The sequence below is a fragment of the Vanessa tameamea genome, chromosome 13, assembly GCF_037043105.1.
Source record: "Vanessa tameamea isolate UH-Manoa-2023 chromosome 13, ilVanTame1 primary haplotype, whole genome shotgun sequence".
Classification (NCBI taxonomy): Eukaryota; Metazoa; Arthropoda; class Insecta; order Lepidoptera; family Nymphalidae; genus Vanessa; species Vanessa tameamea.
Genome location: NC_087321.1, coordinates 1,171,104 through 1,192,500, shown reverse-complemented (window position 1 = coordinate 1,192,500; position 21,397 = coordinate 1,171,104). Strand labels below are relative to the sequence as shown.

At 33.2% G+C, this 21,397-nt stretch overlaps 2 protein-coding genes across 2 annotated transcripts in view; both read right to left on the bottom strand.

Moving 5' to 3' along the window:
- LOC113397811 (uncharacterized) overlaps nucleotides 1-21,397 on the bottom strand; it is a 168,688-nt gene that overhangs the window by 47,430 nt on the left and 99,861 nt on the right. The window lies entirely within an intron of this gene.
- Nucleotides 2,579-17,649, bottom strand: LOC113397834 (odorant receptor Or1-like). Its single transcript, XM_026636354.2, has 15 exons — nucleotides 17,499-17,649; nucleotides 16,657-16,873; nucleotides 15,903-16,013; nucleotides 14,706-14,901; nucleotides 12,925-13,146; nucleotides 12,355-12,459; nucleotides 11,675-11,830; nucleotides 11,091-11,144; nucleotides 9,309-9,415; nucleotides 8,367-8,477; nucleotides 8,146-8,200; nucleotides 6,244-6,423; nucleotides 3,820-3,924; nucleotides 3,301-3,456; nucleotides 2,579-2,686 (listed from the first exon to the last, which is right to left on the bottom strand). The coding sequence occupies exons 1-15, from the start codon at nucleotides 17,647-17,649 to the stop codon at nucleotides 2,630-2,632; spliced, it is 1,983 nt and encodes a 660-aa protein (XP_026492139.2). The 3' UTR covers nucleotides 2,579-2,629.

The following is a 21,397-nucleotide window of genomic DNA, read 5'->3' as shown; positions in this document are numbered from 1 at the left end:
CGCCGGTTCTTTCTTTCGAGGTGTTTGTTTGTCGATCCGTTGGTAGATTTTTGCATATCAATAAGCAAGAGTAACGTTTCTTTATCGAATAAAGATTTTTGACTTTAGCAGATCATTCCAACACTTTATGACAATATGCTCGAAACTATTTCGGAACGCAACTGCTTTACGTGAGTACAAATAAGCACATTAAAACAGCGAAACAATTTTAGCTATTATTGTGTTCCTGCTTAAAAAGTCAGTAAGCCAGTGTAACTATGGGAACAAGGAACATGATATCTTAGCACCGAAAGTTTGGCGTATTGGCGATGCATGGAATGTTTAATATATTCTACAGTGTCAATTTCTATGACTGATGTTGCCCATTGATTAATAACTATCAAGTGTTACAAGTATGATTGCAATAAGACTATAACACCTAAAGGGATTTGTAATTTCTAGATTTTCATACTGTACACGAGCCTAGTGGCTCATCTTGTCTGTGCGAATTTAACAAAATAATCGCCGAGTCGGGGAATCCCCGAGTTTCGCGCGCGGCTTGAGCCATCGGATCGCCCATTGGACAAATAAACAGGTTTTTTTTTATTATAATTATCATAGTGTTGCCAGTCCATTCTGCGACTTCGGATCAAAAATAAAAATAACTCAGGTGTAATATCCGGTACTTACAAAGTTTGGTCCGTACAGGCCAGAAGCCATATGGTCACTGAAGTCGCCGACGCCTAACACCGCCACTAAACAACGTATTTACTTATATAAAGGAACCTACGTAGTGACTTAAATCGAGCTTCAATAAACAAAACCATGATAGACGAGCCTTTACATAATCTCTAAGTATCTTATCGTCACTGATCTTGAATTATTATCAATAAGTATCCGTCGATATTATCATCTTCGCATTTTATCGATTGCTATAAAGGCAGTTGAATAAATTATATAGGAATATAAAATATATTTAATATTTATATATAAATTATTCAGCCGAGTGCATAATGCAATTGGTCGTTTGCGTGCCCGCTCGCAGTTCGGACTGATTTAAACATTTCGAGTATTTGATATGTGCTATATTTTTTCTTTAAACTTTAATGGGACCAAATTTAAAGTACCTTTCATGTAAAATATACAACCAAATTGAGAAGCTCATTCTTTTTTGAAGTATTTTAAATATTGACTGAAATAAATTGTTCAAATTATTCGAAAAATAATTAAGGGCTCCCTTTGTTGGCCCAGTAGCTCCAGATCTCTAAATCTGCCATTGGTGAAAGCAATGAAAAACACGCAAACATAAATAAACAATTGTGACATAACACGTCATTTGTAACACAAAATATATGGACTCAACTCAAGGGAAAAAGTAAATCTTTACACATATATATTATTTTGAATAATATTGAAATGCTAATAATAAATTAATGCCTCTGTACACCAGTGTGATTCTGTAAGAATTTTTTGCATTTCGAATCTCACACGTTGACAATCGAAAATGTTCACGAAATGTTGACATCTGACTTGGTACGACGTTACGCCATTCTGATTCATGTATCGCATATCACATTATGACACTTCTTGCTCGTTGTGTGTGGTAATTTTCGAATATCTACACAGAGAATACCTATACTGATCAATATAAACGAATTTTTAAATTAACATGGTTATTTTTATTACTATTCACGAGACTGACGTTTGCGGGTAGATGTTGACAGCATTAGAAGTGTCCAGAAAGGAGGTAGTCCGATATGGACACTTCTAATGCCGTCAACATCTACCCGCAAACGTCAGTCTCGTGAACAAGACATTCGTAGATAATGTCGAAATATCGAGCTCCACCAAATAAAAATAAAAGACATGGTAAATATCCCGTTTTAAATACTATTAGTAATATAAACGAATATTTACTTACTTATGTTATTGCTAATTCAAAAACTGTCTTAAATATAGGTGCATATTTTTGTTATTTATTTTTATTTTTTGGGAATATCATGATGTTAGTTGCAATAACAAAGCTGAGTGTAGAGACGGCGTGCGTCAACAAAAAAAAACAGTTCGAAGAGGACAGAAAGAAGAGTTGTAGACTCAGTGACGTTCATCGCAGCACTTTACTGTATCATAGGTAAACATGTGTACGACATTTTATATATTAATATATTATGTGATTGATGTGAAAATTTATATGCAGAAAGTTCTAAGTCGTCTTTTACGCTTAGACTCTTGACGGATGATAAGATAAGCACTCACTTAAGATACTGCGTGACGAACACGCCTTCAATTCGTGAGATACAAAAACGTACCACAGTTGTAAATCGTAATCCTACGTATTAAAATTACAACTACATGGCACCACGGTTACTTTAAGCTGCTGTCGCGTTCAGGTTGGCAGGATTCGAGCCTAGCTGACTGCGTTATGCCAAGGCAATTTGTAGGGAAAGTAGTCTTTTTGACACTATGACAAAAAATAAACGAAGGACGGTTAAAATCTTTATTAGTTTCTTTAAAAGAAGAAGCGTGCAATTCGTGTAATTGAAACTCCTTTATGCTTTAGAAGTGTTATTTTTATAATTAATCTTAAGGAAGTTTCGCTTCTAAATCGTGAAAGTTAATATAAATAACGAATTAATTTTCCAAGATGAATTCAATCTTCTTCCATTTGCTGAAGAACAGTGAAGAACGTGTAGGATGCCTTAATTATCTGAAAAAAAATAGAAGTGCTCTGTCATCTGATAATACTAATGTTTTTTAGATTACATAATATATTAAACAAGTGAACGTAATACTTAAAAGTTTAGCGAACTAAATAAAAATACAATTTTTAATATTCAAATTAGGAATACACTTAATTAGTGCCTTTTCATATGCATAATTTTGTCTGCACACAGCGGAATATTGAATACATTCGTACATACGTAATATCATAATACATCGAATATAGCTGTAATAATATTGATGACCTCCGTAGTTGAGTAGGGTGTACACCGGTTTTCATGGGTACGCCACTCCGAAGTCCCGGGTTCGATTCCCGGCCGAGTCGATGTAGAAAAAGTTCATTAATTTTCTATATTGTCTTGGGTCTGGGTGTATGTGGTACCGTCGTTACTTCTGATTTTCCATAACACAAGTGCTTTAGCTACTTACATTGGGATCAGAGTAATGTATGTGATGTTGTCCAATATTTATTTATTATTATTTATTTATAGCGTGAGCGATACAAAATCTACTTGTGTTTGCAAATAAAATTACACATGAGACTATAATATGTAATACTATTAGTGTTTCATTATAATTTGAAGATAAAATAACACGTACAGACATAAAAGTTGATAACGATATTTCCGTGAAGCCTGCAGCAGTGAGCCGCGCCGCGCGTCGAGTTCTTGTCATTACAAGGAGAAGTGACTGACGTATCGGTATACTTAAAATGTACCAGGGGCATTCGTAAGCTGCACCAGAGACGTCTTCACTCTGTAACCGTATATAGTTTAATTATCCAAAGAATGAGGACCAGCAACTAAGGTACAGATGTACGATGATACATATCACTGATTTTTATCCGACACATGCAGATTTCTGTACGTGTTCCTTCACGTCGTATTAGAGATGAATTATAAATCTAAATACAAATTACGCATATGAAGTTATGATGTCTATCTATATACGCTATCATCTGTTCTTACCTCTGGGCCATGTCGTGCTGTTCGGGTGAACGTTGGAAACTAAATCAGTTATTCTGTTCGATCACATAGGAAACTTTGCAAATTATTTCATTTCGCGTAAATGATGTATAGAAATGAACCGGCCCTTAATCGGTATCACGAATTTATTTACCTCCTCAACCAACTGGTTTCCTTGATAGCAGTAGAGAAATACCTGCAGCATCATGACCGTCAAATATGCCACCATAGAAATGACGCGAGCCAAGCTGGTTGACTCCTGGAAATTAATAAATTCTTCATAAAATGATTTTCATATATTATCGACCAATTGAACCCTTCATATCACCGTGGGACAGTACTGGAACATACTTTATTTATCCTTATAAAATCTAAATCAAATGATTATTACGTTTATGAAACAGAGTGCCCGCTCTGGAACACACCGTAGTTCGATATTTAGTATAGTGCATTACACATAGATGGAGCTTTTTAAAGATAAACGAATTTGAATCGAAGTGATTGCTGTTTCGTAAAATACGTTTGCTTACAAAATTTAAAAAATAAAGAAAATATATTACAACTTACAAATCTGTGTGTTTGTGGTGTTAATTTACTAGTTGATCTTTGCTTATTTATTGTAGTTATTGAATATTGATTTGTAATTTTTGGTAAAATCGTCGTTTTGGTGTTTGTACCTGTTCGGGTACATTGTGTTACTAAGTACAGTCAGAGTAAGGAACCCTTCGTCAGTTTTCAAATTCATTCCTTTATCAAGTCGTAAACTCTTAGTACCTTTTGAATCTAAAGCACTAAACAGACAACTGCATAGAAAATTAAACTAACATAGTATGATAACTTGGTTCAAAATAATGTAACATCTTTGGACTACGTCTAGTGTCATATCAAAATAAAAACTTTTTTATGGCCTAGATTTAAATTATTTTGTAGATATGATATCTTAATTGTCAATTGTCAAAGTCTGTCAGTGTCATATACTTTCTTGCAATATCTTGCAATCTTAGAATAAAAACGATTGTAATATTATTCAAACAATTTATTGGTCTGGTTTTCATCATGTCGTTAGTACATATGCCAAGAGTGACAAAACATTGGAGTGGTGGTTTGGGTACTCCTCTAGTAAAAGACACCATGCCAGTCAACAAGTTGGAAAAATCAGACGGTTTATTCTCTTCAATGATAACTCGAAAATGGTTCCTGGCGATCACGCAGACCATGACCGCCTCTTCAAAATCAGACCACTTGTTACAAAATTAAATAAAATTTGCCTCAATGTCCCATTCGAGAAGTACCTTTGCGTGGATGAATAGATTTGTTCGACAAAAGCTAGACACAACCTCAAGAAATACAACCCTAAGAAGCCCCATAAATGGGGATATAAGATCTATGATCTGTGCGGCGTGAGTTGAGCCAGAAACTGGATGTAAGAATGTAGTTGCGCATAATGAGCCCAACCTGGGTGCTGCGTCTAATGTCGTCGTCAGGCTAGCTCGTGAAATACCACGCAATCAAAATTACCGCCTGTATTTTGATAATTATTTCACATCTTTGCTGTTACTAGAATATTTAGCCAAACAAGGAATATTGAGCTTGGGAACCATTCGACGCAACCGAATACCGAATTGTAAACAACCCACAGAAAAATAAATTTTAAAGAAAAAAGATATATCTGTAGTTGTCTGGAAGGACAATAGATTAATCACTCTTGCCTCCAGTTTTGTAGGTGAACTGCCCAAGTCCGAGGTGTCTAGATACGATAAGCCCGACAAGAGATATGTGACCATTGATAGACCAAACGTGGTAGGTGAATACAACCGTCATATGGGCGGTGTCGATCTCATAAATAGTATAATGAGTAGATATAAAATAAAACTAAGAAGCAAAAGATGGCAGATTCGAATGTTCTACCAATTTTTGGACCTTGCCATGTCTAATGCCTGGTTACTATACAAGAGGGTTCATAAGGCTAAGAATACGAATGGACCACTTCTGGCATCTACAGACTTTCGTGAAGAGATTGGTACGGTGCTCTGTAAAATAGGAACAAAAGCGCATATGAAACGCCGAAGCATTGAACCAGATATCTAGTCGAAAAAACGCAAGGATTCAGCTCAATTCGTGCCTCCTGCAGCTGTGCGCCAAGACCAACTAGGCCATTGGCCAGTGTGGGTTGAAAAACGGATCCGTTGCAAGCTCCCTAAATGTACTGGCAAATCGCAGACCATTTGTGAAAAGTGTGGAGTTGCATTATGTAACAATAAAACAAATAACTGTTTTAAATCTATTTATACTTCATAGTGCAACATATTGCTACAATGTACCCGTTATGGCACACTCCCTTTTTTTCATTTTGTGGGGTAAATAATTAAAATATTTGAAAATTTAAAAATACATGTTTTTTTATTTTCCTTGTTATACCTTAAAAGTTAATTTTGATTTGAGTTATAAAGGGTATATTTGTATTATAATTATTTACAAATGGAACAAAGAAGTCGCTCAGTTTCTTCAAATGATATCTTCTGAAATTAGCAAAAACATCCTTGACCTATTACCCTAATTCAAATAAAAAAACTCTTACAAACGCTAGTTGGTACGCCGTCACGCATAAAATGATCATGGAAACGCAAAACTGCGCGAAGATAGATGCCGAGAAGCAGTTCTGCAAACGCTTTGTCTGAGCCAAGACGGCTTGGTGACGGACCACGCAGTTTTGCAGACGTTCAGAGACGATTGTGCTACTCGCGTCTGTCATGGCACCCTAAAATAAATACTCGTAGTATTATACCCTATGTATCTCATAGAAGATACCAGCAATGTGTAGTACATTAACGACCAAATATAAATATTCAAGTTATCTAAGCAATTTATTTCTTTAAGATTAAGTAATTAACTGTGTCGTATTTTTCTCATCTTCAGGATGATTGTTAAATACGTTCAATAATATTAATGTTTAAAATACATTCAATAATATTAATGTTTATTTTTTAATCGATATTTTGGCCGAGCCTTTTGTATTTATATTTATTTTGTATTTTTTTTCTTTTGCTTTAATGTGCCGACATATTTTTAATACCAGACAGCATCATTAACTTTCTCAAATATTATTATTTTTTATTTTTCAAATATGGTATTCATATGCAATAGAAATATGACCCTGCGTTAAAACTATATGTATTATTATTATGTTGTCTATTCAAAGTATATGTAATTAAAACAACAAGTAAACATTTAAAATGTATCGTTGGGTGCAAAATTAGAAGCTTTAGTTAGGCTTAGATTGAGGCAAGAAAAAACTGTTTTATATCTTTTAGTCCGAATAAAGCTGTGCAATTCTTTTATACAATATTTAAATAATCATACCTTTTCTGAAAAATCCAAATCATGACACAAAGTCCGTAGGGACAATGCCAGAAGTCTTAACCGACAGCGGCATTGACATATTAGCGACGTAACAAGGGTGTCCATACATATATTCATCGTAGCCGCCAATGATAGAGCTATAGTCTACACACATGAAAACTCTAAGAGCCATAACCCACTAGCGCGGCAGGTCACGCGTGGTGTAGTTTTCTATGCAGTGTATTGGCACCGCGTCTTGGCGCGTGTCAAAAACGCGCGTAAAAATTGCGTGCGGATTTGCACCGTGCGACCTGTCGCGTAGGTGGTCATGGCTCTAAAGACATACTTATATTAGATTGTATTTTCATTTATATAGTAGTATATGCATAATGTATTGCAAAGGTAGTTCATAGGTTCACCTTTCCTTGCAGATGGAGATAGACAAAGACTTTTGCACAAATATATTATGATCGATTAATCAAAAACAAATAAATTTATATTAATTGTAAACATTTATTTAATTAATTATATAGTACACCAGTGAACAAGAATAGTTGTAATTATATTAATGTTTTTCACGTGAATTTCTGTCACCATTGGAGAATAGGGAATACTTAATATTAAAACCTGATGTTAACATGTTTCGTTTGCAAGAGATATTGTGATAAGAATTTTACTTGTTTTTTTTGTTATAAATGGAACTCATGATGATCACGAATAAAATATGTTTGATACTAATAATGAAAATTTATCTGATATGATTGATGGTGATAGCTTTATGGAATATTAGTCTGTTTTTTTGATTCTACCAAAAAAATTAAAAACATAAAGGACCGAACTACATATAACTATCAAATGAAGAAGAAATTATATTTGATATATCAAATTGTCAATGCAGCAATTATGTAACCATTTTACAAAGTTGTTTTTAGTAATAAAATTGTAAGAAAGATTTTTCCATGTTCATTTGTATTAAGTTTGAATATAATTAAAGTTAATTTAAAAATAATTTCGGTTTTTTTAAAGCCTTTGTCTGTCGCAAACGTAATTACTGTAAAAACACAATAGTCGCGAACAATTCAACCAATTGAACTTTAGTTGATTTTATATTTATGAAAACATAAGAAAAGGGAGTATAAACCTGATGTGCGTAGGTCAATTGATAAGCTGGTGTTTTTGACGTGTCGTACGGATACCTAGAAAGGAAAGTTTTCGATTAAAATCACAACGAAAACTTCAACAGTGTGAAATAATTAGTTTTCTGTGATTCGAATTTCATTTTCCATGGATTTGTACATCCTAAGAAAACCTAAATCATACATTTAAAAATAAATTTGAGTAATATATATTTAAAATACTTACCAAGCTCGTAAGGGCAGTTGATTTTTCTCAGCGGTGGACGCCCATCCGATCGCAGTGGTATATGACAGAACGATGCAAACGAAAAGTTGTTTGGTAGTCTCCCTGTCACAGCTAAACGTAAAATACTATAATTTACTTGGTTGTAGGGCTTTGTGCAATATAGGCATTTCCGCATATATATATGTTTTCCCGCCAAATAGCACTACTTGGTATAGTTCTGTTCCCGTTTGAAGTGTAAGTGAGCCAGTGTACAGGCAGAAGGGTCATAACAACCTAGCATCGTTACACTAACTTATTGGTAGTCAAAAATCTACCACCGGTTCGGAAATAAACTCCTCGGACTGAGAAGAACCGGCGAAAGAAACTCAGCTGATTTTGACATAATTTACAATTATTGTTTTCATACAATATCAATAAATATATTTTCGTTATTTGAAACAGTCTGGAGGCGATCATCTCATTCCTGAGGTTTGAAATTATCTTAGAAGTCATTAGATTTGTAAAGACGCTCTTTAACGATTCTTTTAAATTTTACAATTGAACGTTTTTAACGTTTTCTGGGATTCTGCTGTAAAAACGTATACATTGTCCCACAAAAGAGTTACTAATCCTGTGTAATCGGGTAATTGAAGTACCAAGTTTATTCCTAGTATTAATAGTAGGTACGTCATAATTTCTTGTAAAAATCGCTTATGTTTATGCCTACATAACATTATCAAAAACAAATTGATAAGCGATACTTATTATTCTTCCTGACCAAAGTTTCGTGTTGCACACAATCAAAGGCCATATACAAATCACAAGATATCCCTTAGGCATTCTGTTCACATCACAAGAATCACAGGACCACAAGAAAAAATATAGTTCCAATTTAAATACCGCTTATTGTCTTCTTAAAATATTTTACTTCGTAACCTATGCCTATAAAATGAATATACCTACCTCCTGACGATTTCTTTCCCTGTCTGCCTACTCTCATTACATAGTTCATCGTTCGTCTCTTCTAACATTGCTCGAATTCTGTCCTTCTTCCACATCGCATTTAGTAGCTTAAAATAATACCATGTTACTTATTTCTAATATATTTGTTTTTTTTTATGACAAATGTAGTCGAAACAGCTCTTAGCGGCGTTACTATTTTATCACAACAATTTGTCGAAAAAAATTGCGTTTTTTTATTATTTTTAATATATAAAACATGCTTTAAAGCCAAACTCTGATTAAATTACTCAATTAGAGAATATTATGATTCTATAAGAGACTTTCATAGCCACCTTTGTCCCCAGAGCAAGATTTGTGAACAAAAGGAAGACCGTAGCAGTCATCAGAGGTAAATTGCCCCAGACTTGGATGAGATCACCGACTTGCACAATGATGTAGATACCTATAATATCATCAGTCGATTAAATAATTAATAATAAAAAATTAAATAAAAATTAATAATAGAGCAATCTCTAATAGTAGGTAAGAGGAAGCTTTCAGCTATTTATGGACTACTAGATACTTATTTTTAATAAGGTAAAGTTTTATAAATATCTTGCGGATAAAGCCGCAGGTTCAACTAATACAATTTTTTTTTGTCTTAGTGATAGACTTTGTCATTTTACGTTCATATTTTTTGAAAATCGAATCACAGAATTTTGAATAAATGTAAATATTTAAGGACAAATATTAATTTAATACTTACCAAGTATAAACATCAATATGAAAAATGAATAAACATTATAGAATAGTTTCTTCAAACCGGTATAATTCGGACCCCATATACCAAACAGCAGGAAAACAATTAACATGCATCTTAAGGAAAAGTTTACGTTTTGTACAAGTTTCATGTTGAAATATTGTCGTATTTCTTGAAATATAAAAGTCGCTATATATGTTTTCGAAGTCCATTGTTATTTGGAAAGCAGGTGTAAAAAACTATTTATTTTAAAAAATATATTACTAGAAGGTATTTACTTCATAAAACGTAGAGCAAATCGTTTTAGTTAGTTTTTCTATCTTGTAAAGATATCGGTCTTTTCGGGAAGGAGAGGCATGTTATCTGGATTTGTTTCTCCATTATAAACCCGACAATTATCATCTTCGACATGGAACGGAGAAAACCAAGGATATTTTTTTGGACTTCCCTTGTGGTTCTACGGACCTCGCCTTAGAAGCCAGTGTGATCTACATCATCATATTCATACATGGATCAAAAAACAAGAAAATGTTTTCGGCAGAAGTTTATTTATGTATATTACGTGCGACTTTAAACGTAAGCTACAAGTTCTGTGTAAACTAATAATTACGAGGCATGTATCATTATCACCCTGACGGTGTTATTACTCCTCCATAATTATCAACGGAAAACACTTTACGCGAGAATATTTCAATTTTTACATTTCATTTAATTTCATATTACTCTTTCAAACGTAATGAGTGTTTTTTACATTACCACATGTTTTATATATATACGTAGAATATATATATATATATTTTAAAAATTTCCATTCAAAACAGCCTACTTGAATTTTATTATATAAATATATATATATATAAATAATCATAAAAAAAATATATATAATCAAATGGATGGATGAATGAAGGAATGGAAATTTTTAGAAATTCATCGTTTCGTAATGTTGACATCTAAAATTGATATCGAATATGAAATATAATACATCGTGCAAACTATTTATTAAAAAGTATTTAAGAATGTTTTATTTGTGAACGTTTCTAATTTCTCTCGTTGACTTGTTGCAGCAACGTGAACATGGAATATGAAGATTTTATTATCTGTAAAAAAAAAAAAGGAATTACCTGAAAACGTAACCAAAAATGAAAACATACACTTAACCTATTACAATGTTAGTTTTGTTTGTTTTTTATTCCTTATATCCAAATAATATTAGCTATAAATAAAAAAAAAGAGATGGCCCAGTGGTTAGAACGCGTGCATCTTAACCGATGATTTCGGGTTCAAATCCAGGCAGGCACCACTGAATTTTCATGTGCTTAATTTGTGTTTATAATTCATCTCGTGCTCGGCGGTGAAGGAAAACATCGTGAGGAAACCTGCATGTGTCTAATTTCAACGAAATTCTGCCACATGTGTATTCCGCCAACCCGAATTGGAGCAGCGTGGAGGAATATGCTCCAAAACCTTCTTCTCAAAGGGAGAGGAGGCCAAGCAGTTTTCCCAGCAGTGGGAAATTTACAGGTTGCTAATGCAAAAAAAAAAGTGTATGAACAGATTTTTTTACCTACGATGATGAAACGGCTTAAGGGATCACTTATCATTAGTCCGATCACTTGTTAAAACTTACAGCCATAAATGAAGCTAATGACAGTGTAGTAAAGCCACCAGCTGTGATCTTGGTGACGCGACGACATCTCCTCATTAGTATAATTACAGATCGGCGCACGCTCACACCGCACGCGTACCACGGGAAGTCGTAAGCTGCTCCAGCGACTTCTTCACTCTGAGGATTGAAAATATTTGTTCCTATATCTTCTATAAGCAACATACTTGATGAAATACTTCAGCCTTATACACTATTCGCATCATTTTTTTCAGTTCTTAAGGAAAAAGCATTTTTTATCATACATCTATACTTCACTTTTTATTTCTGGTACGTTTATATGAATAATGAATATCATTCTTAAGCTGCAATGTTTAGCAAGCACCACATAATTTTAGTGTGATTAATTTATATTTAATTCTTCTCGTGAAGGAAAACATCGTAAGGAAATATGCATGCCATGTGTATGTAGAGCACTGGTGGAATGATTTCCGTAGCTTTTTTTCCAAAAATATTACAAGCTGTTGCAACTAGACATCAAGGCTCTGCCAAAGGAGGCACACATTTATAGTAGACTTTGTTTCAAACTTAACGAGACTTAAGTTAAAATTTGTTCTAAATGGCTTAAGCGTTGCCAATCATGTTGGCCTTAAGTGTCATACCGTACAAAGTAATTTATTATTTCCGAAGATAAACTAAATTACCTCCATAGAAAGTTGGTGCCCTTGATAACAGTAGAGAAAAACTTGAAACGTCATATTTAGCAGATACGTGCCCATAGAAAACAGACGAACTAGGTTACTGGTTTGCTGAAATGTATAAACAAGTTTTAAATATCAATCTTTGATTGTATCCAGGAAATACTTACTAAGACACTTACCGCTTATATTTTTAACTTTGAATGTGCTTTAGGGGGTTAGTTGACAAATCTATGATGATAGATAGAAAAACGTGTTCATTCTTTGCAGTAAGATTCTTTGCATATTTATAACGAAATGAATTTTCATTTTCTTTCCTAATTGGTTTTAATATTCTTATTCTATTTAATGAGATTTTCTTGGTGGCAGAGCAAGACTACTTAGTTTTTTTGTGCTTCATTTTCAACGGCGAGTTCATTTACAAGAACAATGGATATAACATCTGTGACGTACCGATTTATTAATATTTCTTATAGAACCTATGGGTATATTTGGGGTGACCACTTACCATCAGGTGGCCTTTTGTTAGTCAGCCAACCTAATATCAATAAATAAAAAAAAAGATTAATAAATTACAGAAAATAGCTGAAAAGCTGTCACGCATATAATGACGAGAGATACTGCGAACTGTCCAAATGTTGGTTCTGAGAAGCATTGCTGGAGTTGCTGTGCCGCTTTCAGAGCTTCCTGATGCTGCATCACACATGCACGGAGACGGGTCTTCACTTTATCCTCTTGAACTGGTGTCAAGGTCAGAGTTTTGGGTGATGGAGTCAGCGAAATACCAGATGGTGAATCCTAAAAAATATTATCAAATATAAATGTGTTCTCCTTATTTAAGTCAGAACGGAGTGCCATCTAGTTATTATTCCTGAAATCGCTTACGAAAACTCGCCACGACAAGCCAAAGCCTGCGTCAAAACGCAACGAAAAGAAAACTTTGAACTGTATAAAGGTGTCGCTGTAATTTATATTGAACAAAAGTGTACTTATTTCATGTGATTTCAAACTATTCTGTAAAAAAAAAAACTCAAACTCGTCGAATATGAATGTGAAATGATTTAATGTTTCAAATCGATTGTGAGAAAGTATATTCGATTGTATTGTATAACTGTATAATCTTTAAATATAAATAGTATATAAAACAACGTACGCATACATGGCTAAACATAATAACAGAAAATTTTTAGGTCTAAATAATATCTTAGATATTTTTCTGTAAGTCTTTAAGTTACCTAGATAAAATTCCGATACAGCTTGTATCTATCTTTTAAGGTACACTTATAATAAATATTTTTATCTAATAAAGCAAAAAATACTATAGGTTAATTCCAAGCCCATTTTCTCCTATTAATTATGAATTATAAATATCTTTATTCCGATGAATAAGCAAGTTTAAATATTGATCTGATATTTTCTTTTACAACTTTGGAATGGATACTTAGATATCATCCTTTTATGTGCAATGAAAAAAATCCTTCGCTACGATACGGAAGCTCGGTTAACCGAATGTACCAATAGATCCAAATTTGAATCCACATTTTGATCCAACTTTTAAAATAAAACCATTTTTATATATCTCATTTACGAGATAGTTATAATAAATATAAATAAATTGTATTACAAATATTGATCTTTACAATATATGTTTTACTAGCGCGCCACGCCGGTTTCGCACGGGTGCAATTTCTTGATAATCAAAAGTGCGCTTAGAAAGAAAATATTAAGGATGTATATTTATTTTATACCGTCATAAAATAAAGACCAATACCTACATAATAATATCTAAAGATCAATATAATTTTGACACAACACAACTACTGAAATTATGTATATTATTATATATCATACAATGCACTTTATTAGAACCAATCCTTCGGAGAATTAAACGTATTTTTTACAGACAACTAAAGTTATTATGTATGTTCATTGATTCGTTGAAAACGGCTATATACAGAGAGTATTTAACTAAATCTAGGCTCATATTATAAATGCACAAGTAACTCTGTTGCTCTCTCAAACCACTAAGCCGAATTTAATTGAATTTGGTATGAAGCAAGCTTGATCTCCAAGAAAGAACATAGCCTGTTTATAAAACGCGAGCGTAGTCGCGGGCGACAACATGTAAAGTACTGGTTGGGACGAAACTCTTGAAGCTTTATTTTTCATTTACATATGCAAAGTTTACTTGGCACCACTTTCAGACATATTAGTAATACATATAAAACTAAAACTGATAAAACCAGCTTGGATATTCAATTCTACAAGAAGCGTTTGATAATAAGGTGTTTATGACTTTTCTCTTCTGTCACACATAGTTGTCTCTGCGCATTTGTAATAGTACAAATCCTACTTACTCCGATTAGATATTCTTCATTACACAAATTCTTCAAGGAGAGTCCGACGAGACGCAGACGACATCTGCATTGAGCTATCAAAGAGGTCACCAGGGTATCCTTGCACACATTCAGGAACGCTGCCACGATAATCGCTACTACCTGATGGCAGTATGTCATTTCATATGCTGGGGACTTTCTGGTGTCATATGGATACCTGTAGTATATTTAGAGGAGAAAAACAATTAAGATAAACTGAAAGAAAGAACGCGGGTGTATTAATTGTTCCACCAAATCGTACCAGTAAATGGCAAAGTTGATTGACGTCAGAACTAGATGAGGAAGTTGGCCTGAAGTTATTAACGTCAGAGACTCAGTAATTGTAGTATAGAGAGGACAAAAGGGAAGGTTTTCCAAATGGATGGCCAACACGAAAAGTACAAGGCATATCGAAAAATGTGGACTTGCGGCCGATTTAGATGAAAACTTCAGTTTTATTTAGATTAAAGAATAAAATAAGCATATTTTCTATAATCTACATGAACAGGGACTAAACTATAGTAAAAGTTACGTTCCCGTTTCTTTTCTGATCAAACTTCGAAAATTCCTCACAAAAGTATACCTCAGCTAATCTGAAATCAGCTAAGCTGATGACCAATCCTACTTATTTATAACGGTTACTATATGATACTCCGATCCAACTTTAACCAAACCGAAACTGGATCTTGCGTATAATATGTTATGTAGAATAGAAAAACAGCAGAACGGCAACGATTATGATTCAATTTCGATAATCTGTCAATATGTTAGTAGATTTGTGACCTAGATTAGGTGGTCGGTGCGTCTTTCGATATTGCTCCCACCTCCGTATGCTACAAAAGTGAAATACCACTCACTGATTAATCACGAAATCTCAGAAACCATAACACCTAAAAACTTGAAATCTGGAGACATCTAGTAAGAAAGGATTTTTCGAAACTCCACCTATAAGGGGGCGAAGGGGGGTTGAAATTTTGTGTTTTATAAATTTCCCGCAGGTAAAGCCGCAGTTTTAGCTAGTGTTATATAATCCTTCTCAATTAACAGAATATCAAGGATTTTTTTCAATTCCTTCTGTTAGTTCATAGGATTTGTGTGGTTAATGAAGCAACAACTTCAGTAATACGTTTATAATATTAGTGTTAGACCTTATAACAGAAAATAAATAATTTTAATCACCACGCTCGTAACGGTAGTTCATTCTTCTTAGGGCTGCTGGCCCATCCAGTGGTAGTGATGAAAGTTAGGAAAAAGAACATAAGTTGCTGTACCTTCGTTTCTCGATCACATCTATTAACAAATTTTAAAAAGTTGAGGTTAAAGAAAACGACAGTTTTATACATTTAAATGAAGCTGGTCTATGATTTATGGCTTGTGACGACTATAATCCTCTTTGTTTCTTCTTAATTGGAACCAGTTCACTGTACTTGGAACCTGATTAAGATCAAAGAATTTTAACGATACTGGACAAAAAAAAATCATTCGTACTTGTTTATCATATAAATATTTGAAATACAAAACCAATAAAGGAAGGTCATGTCCAAGCAAATTAAAACCGCTTTAAATACATTTTATCGTTAAATCTAGCGATGTACTTGACAGTTGTCAAGTACATCGTAAATATGCCCTGTAAAATGTTGGCGCTTTGCTGTTTGTCAGTAGAATACGCGATGATCGATCTGCGAAAAACTTTATATAGTTTACAAGGAGACACAATTTTTTATCTTATACCTATCCGACATGACCGGAAAGGGAACCCAGGATCTCGTAATCTGTAAGAGTAACTACTGAGTTTCTTGCCGGTTCTTCACGGTGGAATCTACATTCCTCAGTTAATACAGTTCTATAAAATGACGATTCAAAAGTGCTTGCAAAAGCCTACTAGAATAAATATTTTAATGTTGACTTAAATAAATAAGAAAATATATTATACCTTCTTATAATCTCCCTGCCTTCAGCACTTCTTGCTCTTTTCAGGACTTTGTCAGCATTGTTGATGATATTCTGTATTTCATTCTTTCTTGCCAATATATTGACAACCTTGGCAGCGTGTGCCAGGTTAGTGAAGAGGACAAATGCTGTGCCAGTCATGAGGGGAAGATTACCCCAAATTAAATACAAGTCTACGATTTGTATTATTAAATATGTACCTGCAATTATATTAATGTTTTAAATATTATATTAAACAAATAAATTTAAGGGACGAATACAATATATTGCCGAATCCTTATGAAAGAATTAATATCAAGTATTAACTTAAGATATATGGAATCTTTATGGTTATTTCACGAGAGGTACTGCAAGCCTGTTTTCATCGATACCATCCATTCATCAAGTATGGAACCGACGTTGATATTTTGTATTGTTGTATTATTATTTAAAGTTTGACTAACTGCTGGGTTTCTCAAGACAAAAATTGTCCTTAAGAAGCTTATTAGTAACCAAGTTTGCGCCGTGTCTGTAACACATGACACTAAACCATTGGTGAAAGGTTTAAGCCCAGGCAAATACTATTCAATTTTCATGAATAACCATATCGTATTATTACATTTTCTGGGCTTTAACATAATATTGCAGACAGCCTGCCTGCCTCTACTGTCGAAGCCGTAAATGGTGCATCGACGGTACCGCATAAGATATAAATTCTTTTAATTGTCACCGACGCTCAAATCACTATGCTGTTACAAATTGAAAATAAGCGATAATCAGTAAAATGTAAGATGAAAAAAATATTGTATCAATCATTTTCTATTTCCAATCACAATTAATACTCACCCAATAAAAACATGAAAATTCCAAAACCATAGCAATTGTAAAGTAAGCGACGCCCACCCTTCATGCCCTCGGGGGACCAAAATCCCGCCAATCTCAGAACCGTTAAGGACAATCGGATGGAAAAAATTGAATTATTTAATACAATTCCCATAATGCAGAATAGAAGATTATCTCTGAAATATATATGTATTTTAAACATCAATTTGTTATGTTCGGGTTTTGACCACGATAATAGATTGATCCGTGACCACGACGGGAGCAACTCTACCGATATTTTAGACAGATTAATATTAATAAAGATAGTTATGTTTTGTCTTAATAATTGAATTTATATTAATGTTCATGTTATTCATTGAAATTGTACCGTATCTTTAAAAATAAAAGTATGATTGTGGTTAAAACCCGAATATAATCTTACTGATTATAAATGCGATTTTTAATATAAATAATTAATATTTAAATTGTATTTTTTAAAAAAAATACGTTTAAATTGCACAATTATACCTTAGGATTTTCGTTAAAAACTAAATGTGTTGCGGGAAAAGGCGCGGATTCAGCTAATAGTACATAAACTATGATTTATGTATTGATTGGATTTTGGTTTATTTAAACTGTTTTGTTAACATCGACATAAAACCAAAGAATGATCACAAAGAAAACTGGAAATTAAAGCTCACGAAAATTGTTACTTTAATTACCGACTTTAGCTCACAGGTGTTACAAACAATTTCAAATTGGAATGATCGTTAGTAGAACATTTAAGTATGTACCTGTATATTGTAAAGGAAGAAATTTTTGAAGTGCTATCTTCTAATGGGAAGGTACCGCTTCGTTACGTAACGAGTTACGGCGCCAGCCCAAGTTAAAAAAAAATAAATATTAAATAAAGTTGTCACTTCTGTCGGGCGTCCAGAGACTGATAATAATCTTGCCATAATCACTTACACTAAAACTTGTTTTTTTATTTTGTATTGCTGAGCATTTATACACTGAGCAAAATGAGAAACGAATGATCAAATGATAAAAAATATATTGTTCAATTCATATTTCACAATGATTTCAAAATGTTTTTGATATATGATATAATTAATGATATATAAAACCTATGAAGGGGCGTCTGTATGTTTAAATAATAAGTGAATGTAATTTTTTACTAAGTAAATTTCTTAAATGTTCTCAAATACTGCTTACATCTTATTCCACATATATGTTTAAACACTTTCAACAACTACATCCAACTATATTATTCTGAATCAACGTGTATTGAACACTGTATATATGATTTGTTTTAACTTGTATAAACCAAGGTACTTTAATACACAACCCACTTACGTATAACACTGAAGGACTTATTCCCGGCTTATAAGAGGAACACTTTAAATAACTCAGGGATCAGATCTGGTTAACAGGATGGAGGACTGGTTTTTTTTAAGCTAATAATATCTCTTAAAAATATATTAATATTCATATTTCTCCTCATTTAAATTGTATTAGGTAGTAATTCTTAGACTGTAAATAATTGTTTGAAGTAAGTTAATAGTTCGCTAACGTACCACGATAACTCAATCTATTACATCTGGGATATTCCTTTCATGTAAAAGATATAGATTTTGTTGCATTATATCTATAAGAGTTTATTATATTATGCTCCACTTCATATACACAAGCAAGTCATATAAAAAATACTTCAAACAATCTCTTGTTTAAACACAATTTGAGCTCATGAAGATCAGCACTGGTCTGGTTTTAAATTAGCATCTAATTTGACCCACGTGTTCCATCATCTGGCTTTTTGCAAGCCCGTCTACGTAGGTACCACCCACTCATCATATAGTCTACCGCCAAGCAGCAATACTTGTGACTATTGTGTTCCGGTTTGAAGGTTCAGTAATGAAGTTTAACTACAGGCACATGGGGCACAGCATCTTAGTTCTTGAGGTTGGTGGCGAATTGGCAATTTAAGTGTGGTTAATATTTTTTACAGCGCCCATGTCAAAGGATGTAGCCACTTTCCAATCAGATAACTTATTTGATCGGCTGCCAACCTATATTATAAAATTATCTTTATCGTTCAATGTTTTTAGAAGAAACATGAACAAAGTCACGTTACAGTTTATCGTTCATAAGAAGTTTACGTAAGAGCTACAATTATAGTTCGACAAACACAATTAAATCATTATTTTAAATACTGCCTTTGTTTCGCTTTGATTTCGTAATTTGTTTAATCAAAAATTAAGAACTATGACGTCAGTCTATTCTATAAAGTAACTGCTTCGCGTGGTTTCACCTGCGTTAAGGAGTCTGCCCATAACACCGTACCATCTCATCGTGCTATGAACGTATTATGTACAGAAATAAGAAAAATGAATCAACAGCGTTTCATATGGGCACCGTCAAAATATTCCTGCTGACAAATGAAGCGTCAGTAGCGTAATGGTTGACGTGATGCCTAGCGATGTAAATAGTCACAGGTTCGATCCTGATCCTTGGGCTATTATTATCGTCAATCGGTCAAGCAGAGCTCTGCCTGCTTCGCCATTTTTGTCGTTTTCTGAAGAATTATGAACATCAACGTTAGAAGCAGAAATGAAAAAATAACGTACTGCCTCCTTTTTTAAACGTTGTCAATTGACATTGCCGGCTGCAGAGCCACCATAATGATAGCGCGGTCGTTAACGTTTCTTATGGCATAATTATCACTACCAGTGGTCACTCATTGTGACCACTAACAAATTATGAAGTAAAAGGAGTAAACAAATTATTGTACGGTGTGATACACCACTACAAGTGTTTACATTATACATGTTAAATAACAAAAAAGGGCGTGTATAAATACGTGATGCCGTGACCATGGAAAATAGGGATTTATCTTTATATATATAATTATATGTGTGTGTCAAACGCATAGTAGTGTGTGTAATGATTTTTATTGCACTGCACAATTCATTTAATTTATATCTGACGCATGTTACATATAAATATTAATGATCTGCATTCCTTATATATTTAAACTTTAACTGTGTTAAATTTCATATTCCTCCGTTCGTGTAACAGTCATATAAAGTGGAACAAAGCAAACGTATTAATATGAGAATATACATAGTAATTTCCGTCTTAAAGAGGAAATCATAAAGAAATTGTGTTCACAATCTCCCTAAGTATATTAGAGTTTTTATCTATCTATCTATTTATATCATTTCGTCCGTGTAAAATCGGGTCAGGTATCTATTATAATTATATTCATTACATCATAACGCATAGATGTTATTAATATCAACCGAGATTAAGCCCGCATGTGGAGATCTCTTTGACCAAAACAGATGTTATCATAATTTACTCGTTCATATTATATTTTAGTGCTCGTATCTTAAAATAGATAAAGATAGAAAGACAGTTTTAAAATATAAATGGTGTAGGTACGTGCGCTGATGATTTTTTTAGATTTTATTTATATTATTATTATTATTTATTAATTTATTACTTTCAGTCGTAGTCTAAACTACTACTAGTAAGTTGAGCATATAAGATAATTTATTTATTTTTATTTTGTATGAGTTATTTTCTTAGAAACAACGGTTAGATATTGTCGAGTGAGAAGTAGATTTGACTCAAACCAGACATTAATAATTAATCTTCTTGAAATTTCAAGAATTAAGACCGTATGGGATAATTTGACAGCACTCAATGGAAATTAAAGTATTACTGCCAGATCATTTGAAATTGAAATTCTTCTTAAGTTCTTAATTCAAATTCAAACCGCAATTATCGTTGCGAAACAAAATGCTGCTAAATATTTTACATCATAGTTTGTTAATCAGTTCTCTAATATTTCTTTCTAAAACATATGTTATATTCCAAAAAGAACAAGCAAGTGGAATATATTGAAAAAAAATTTTACT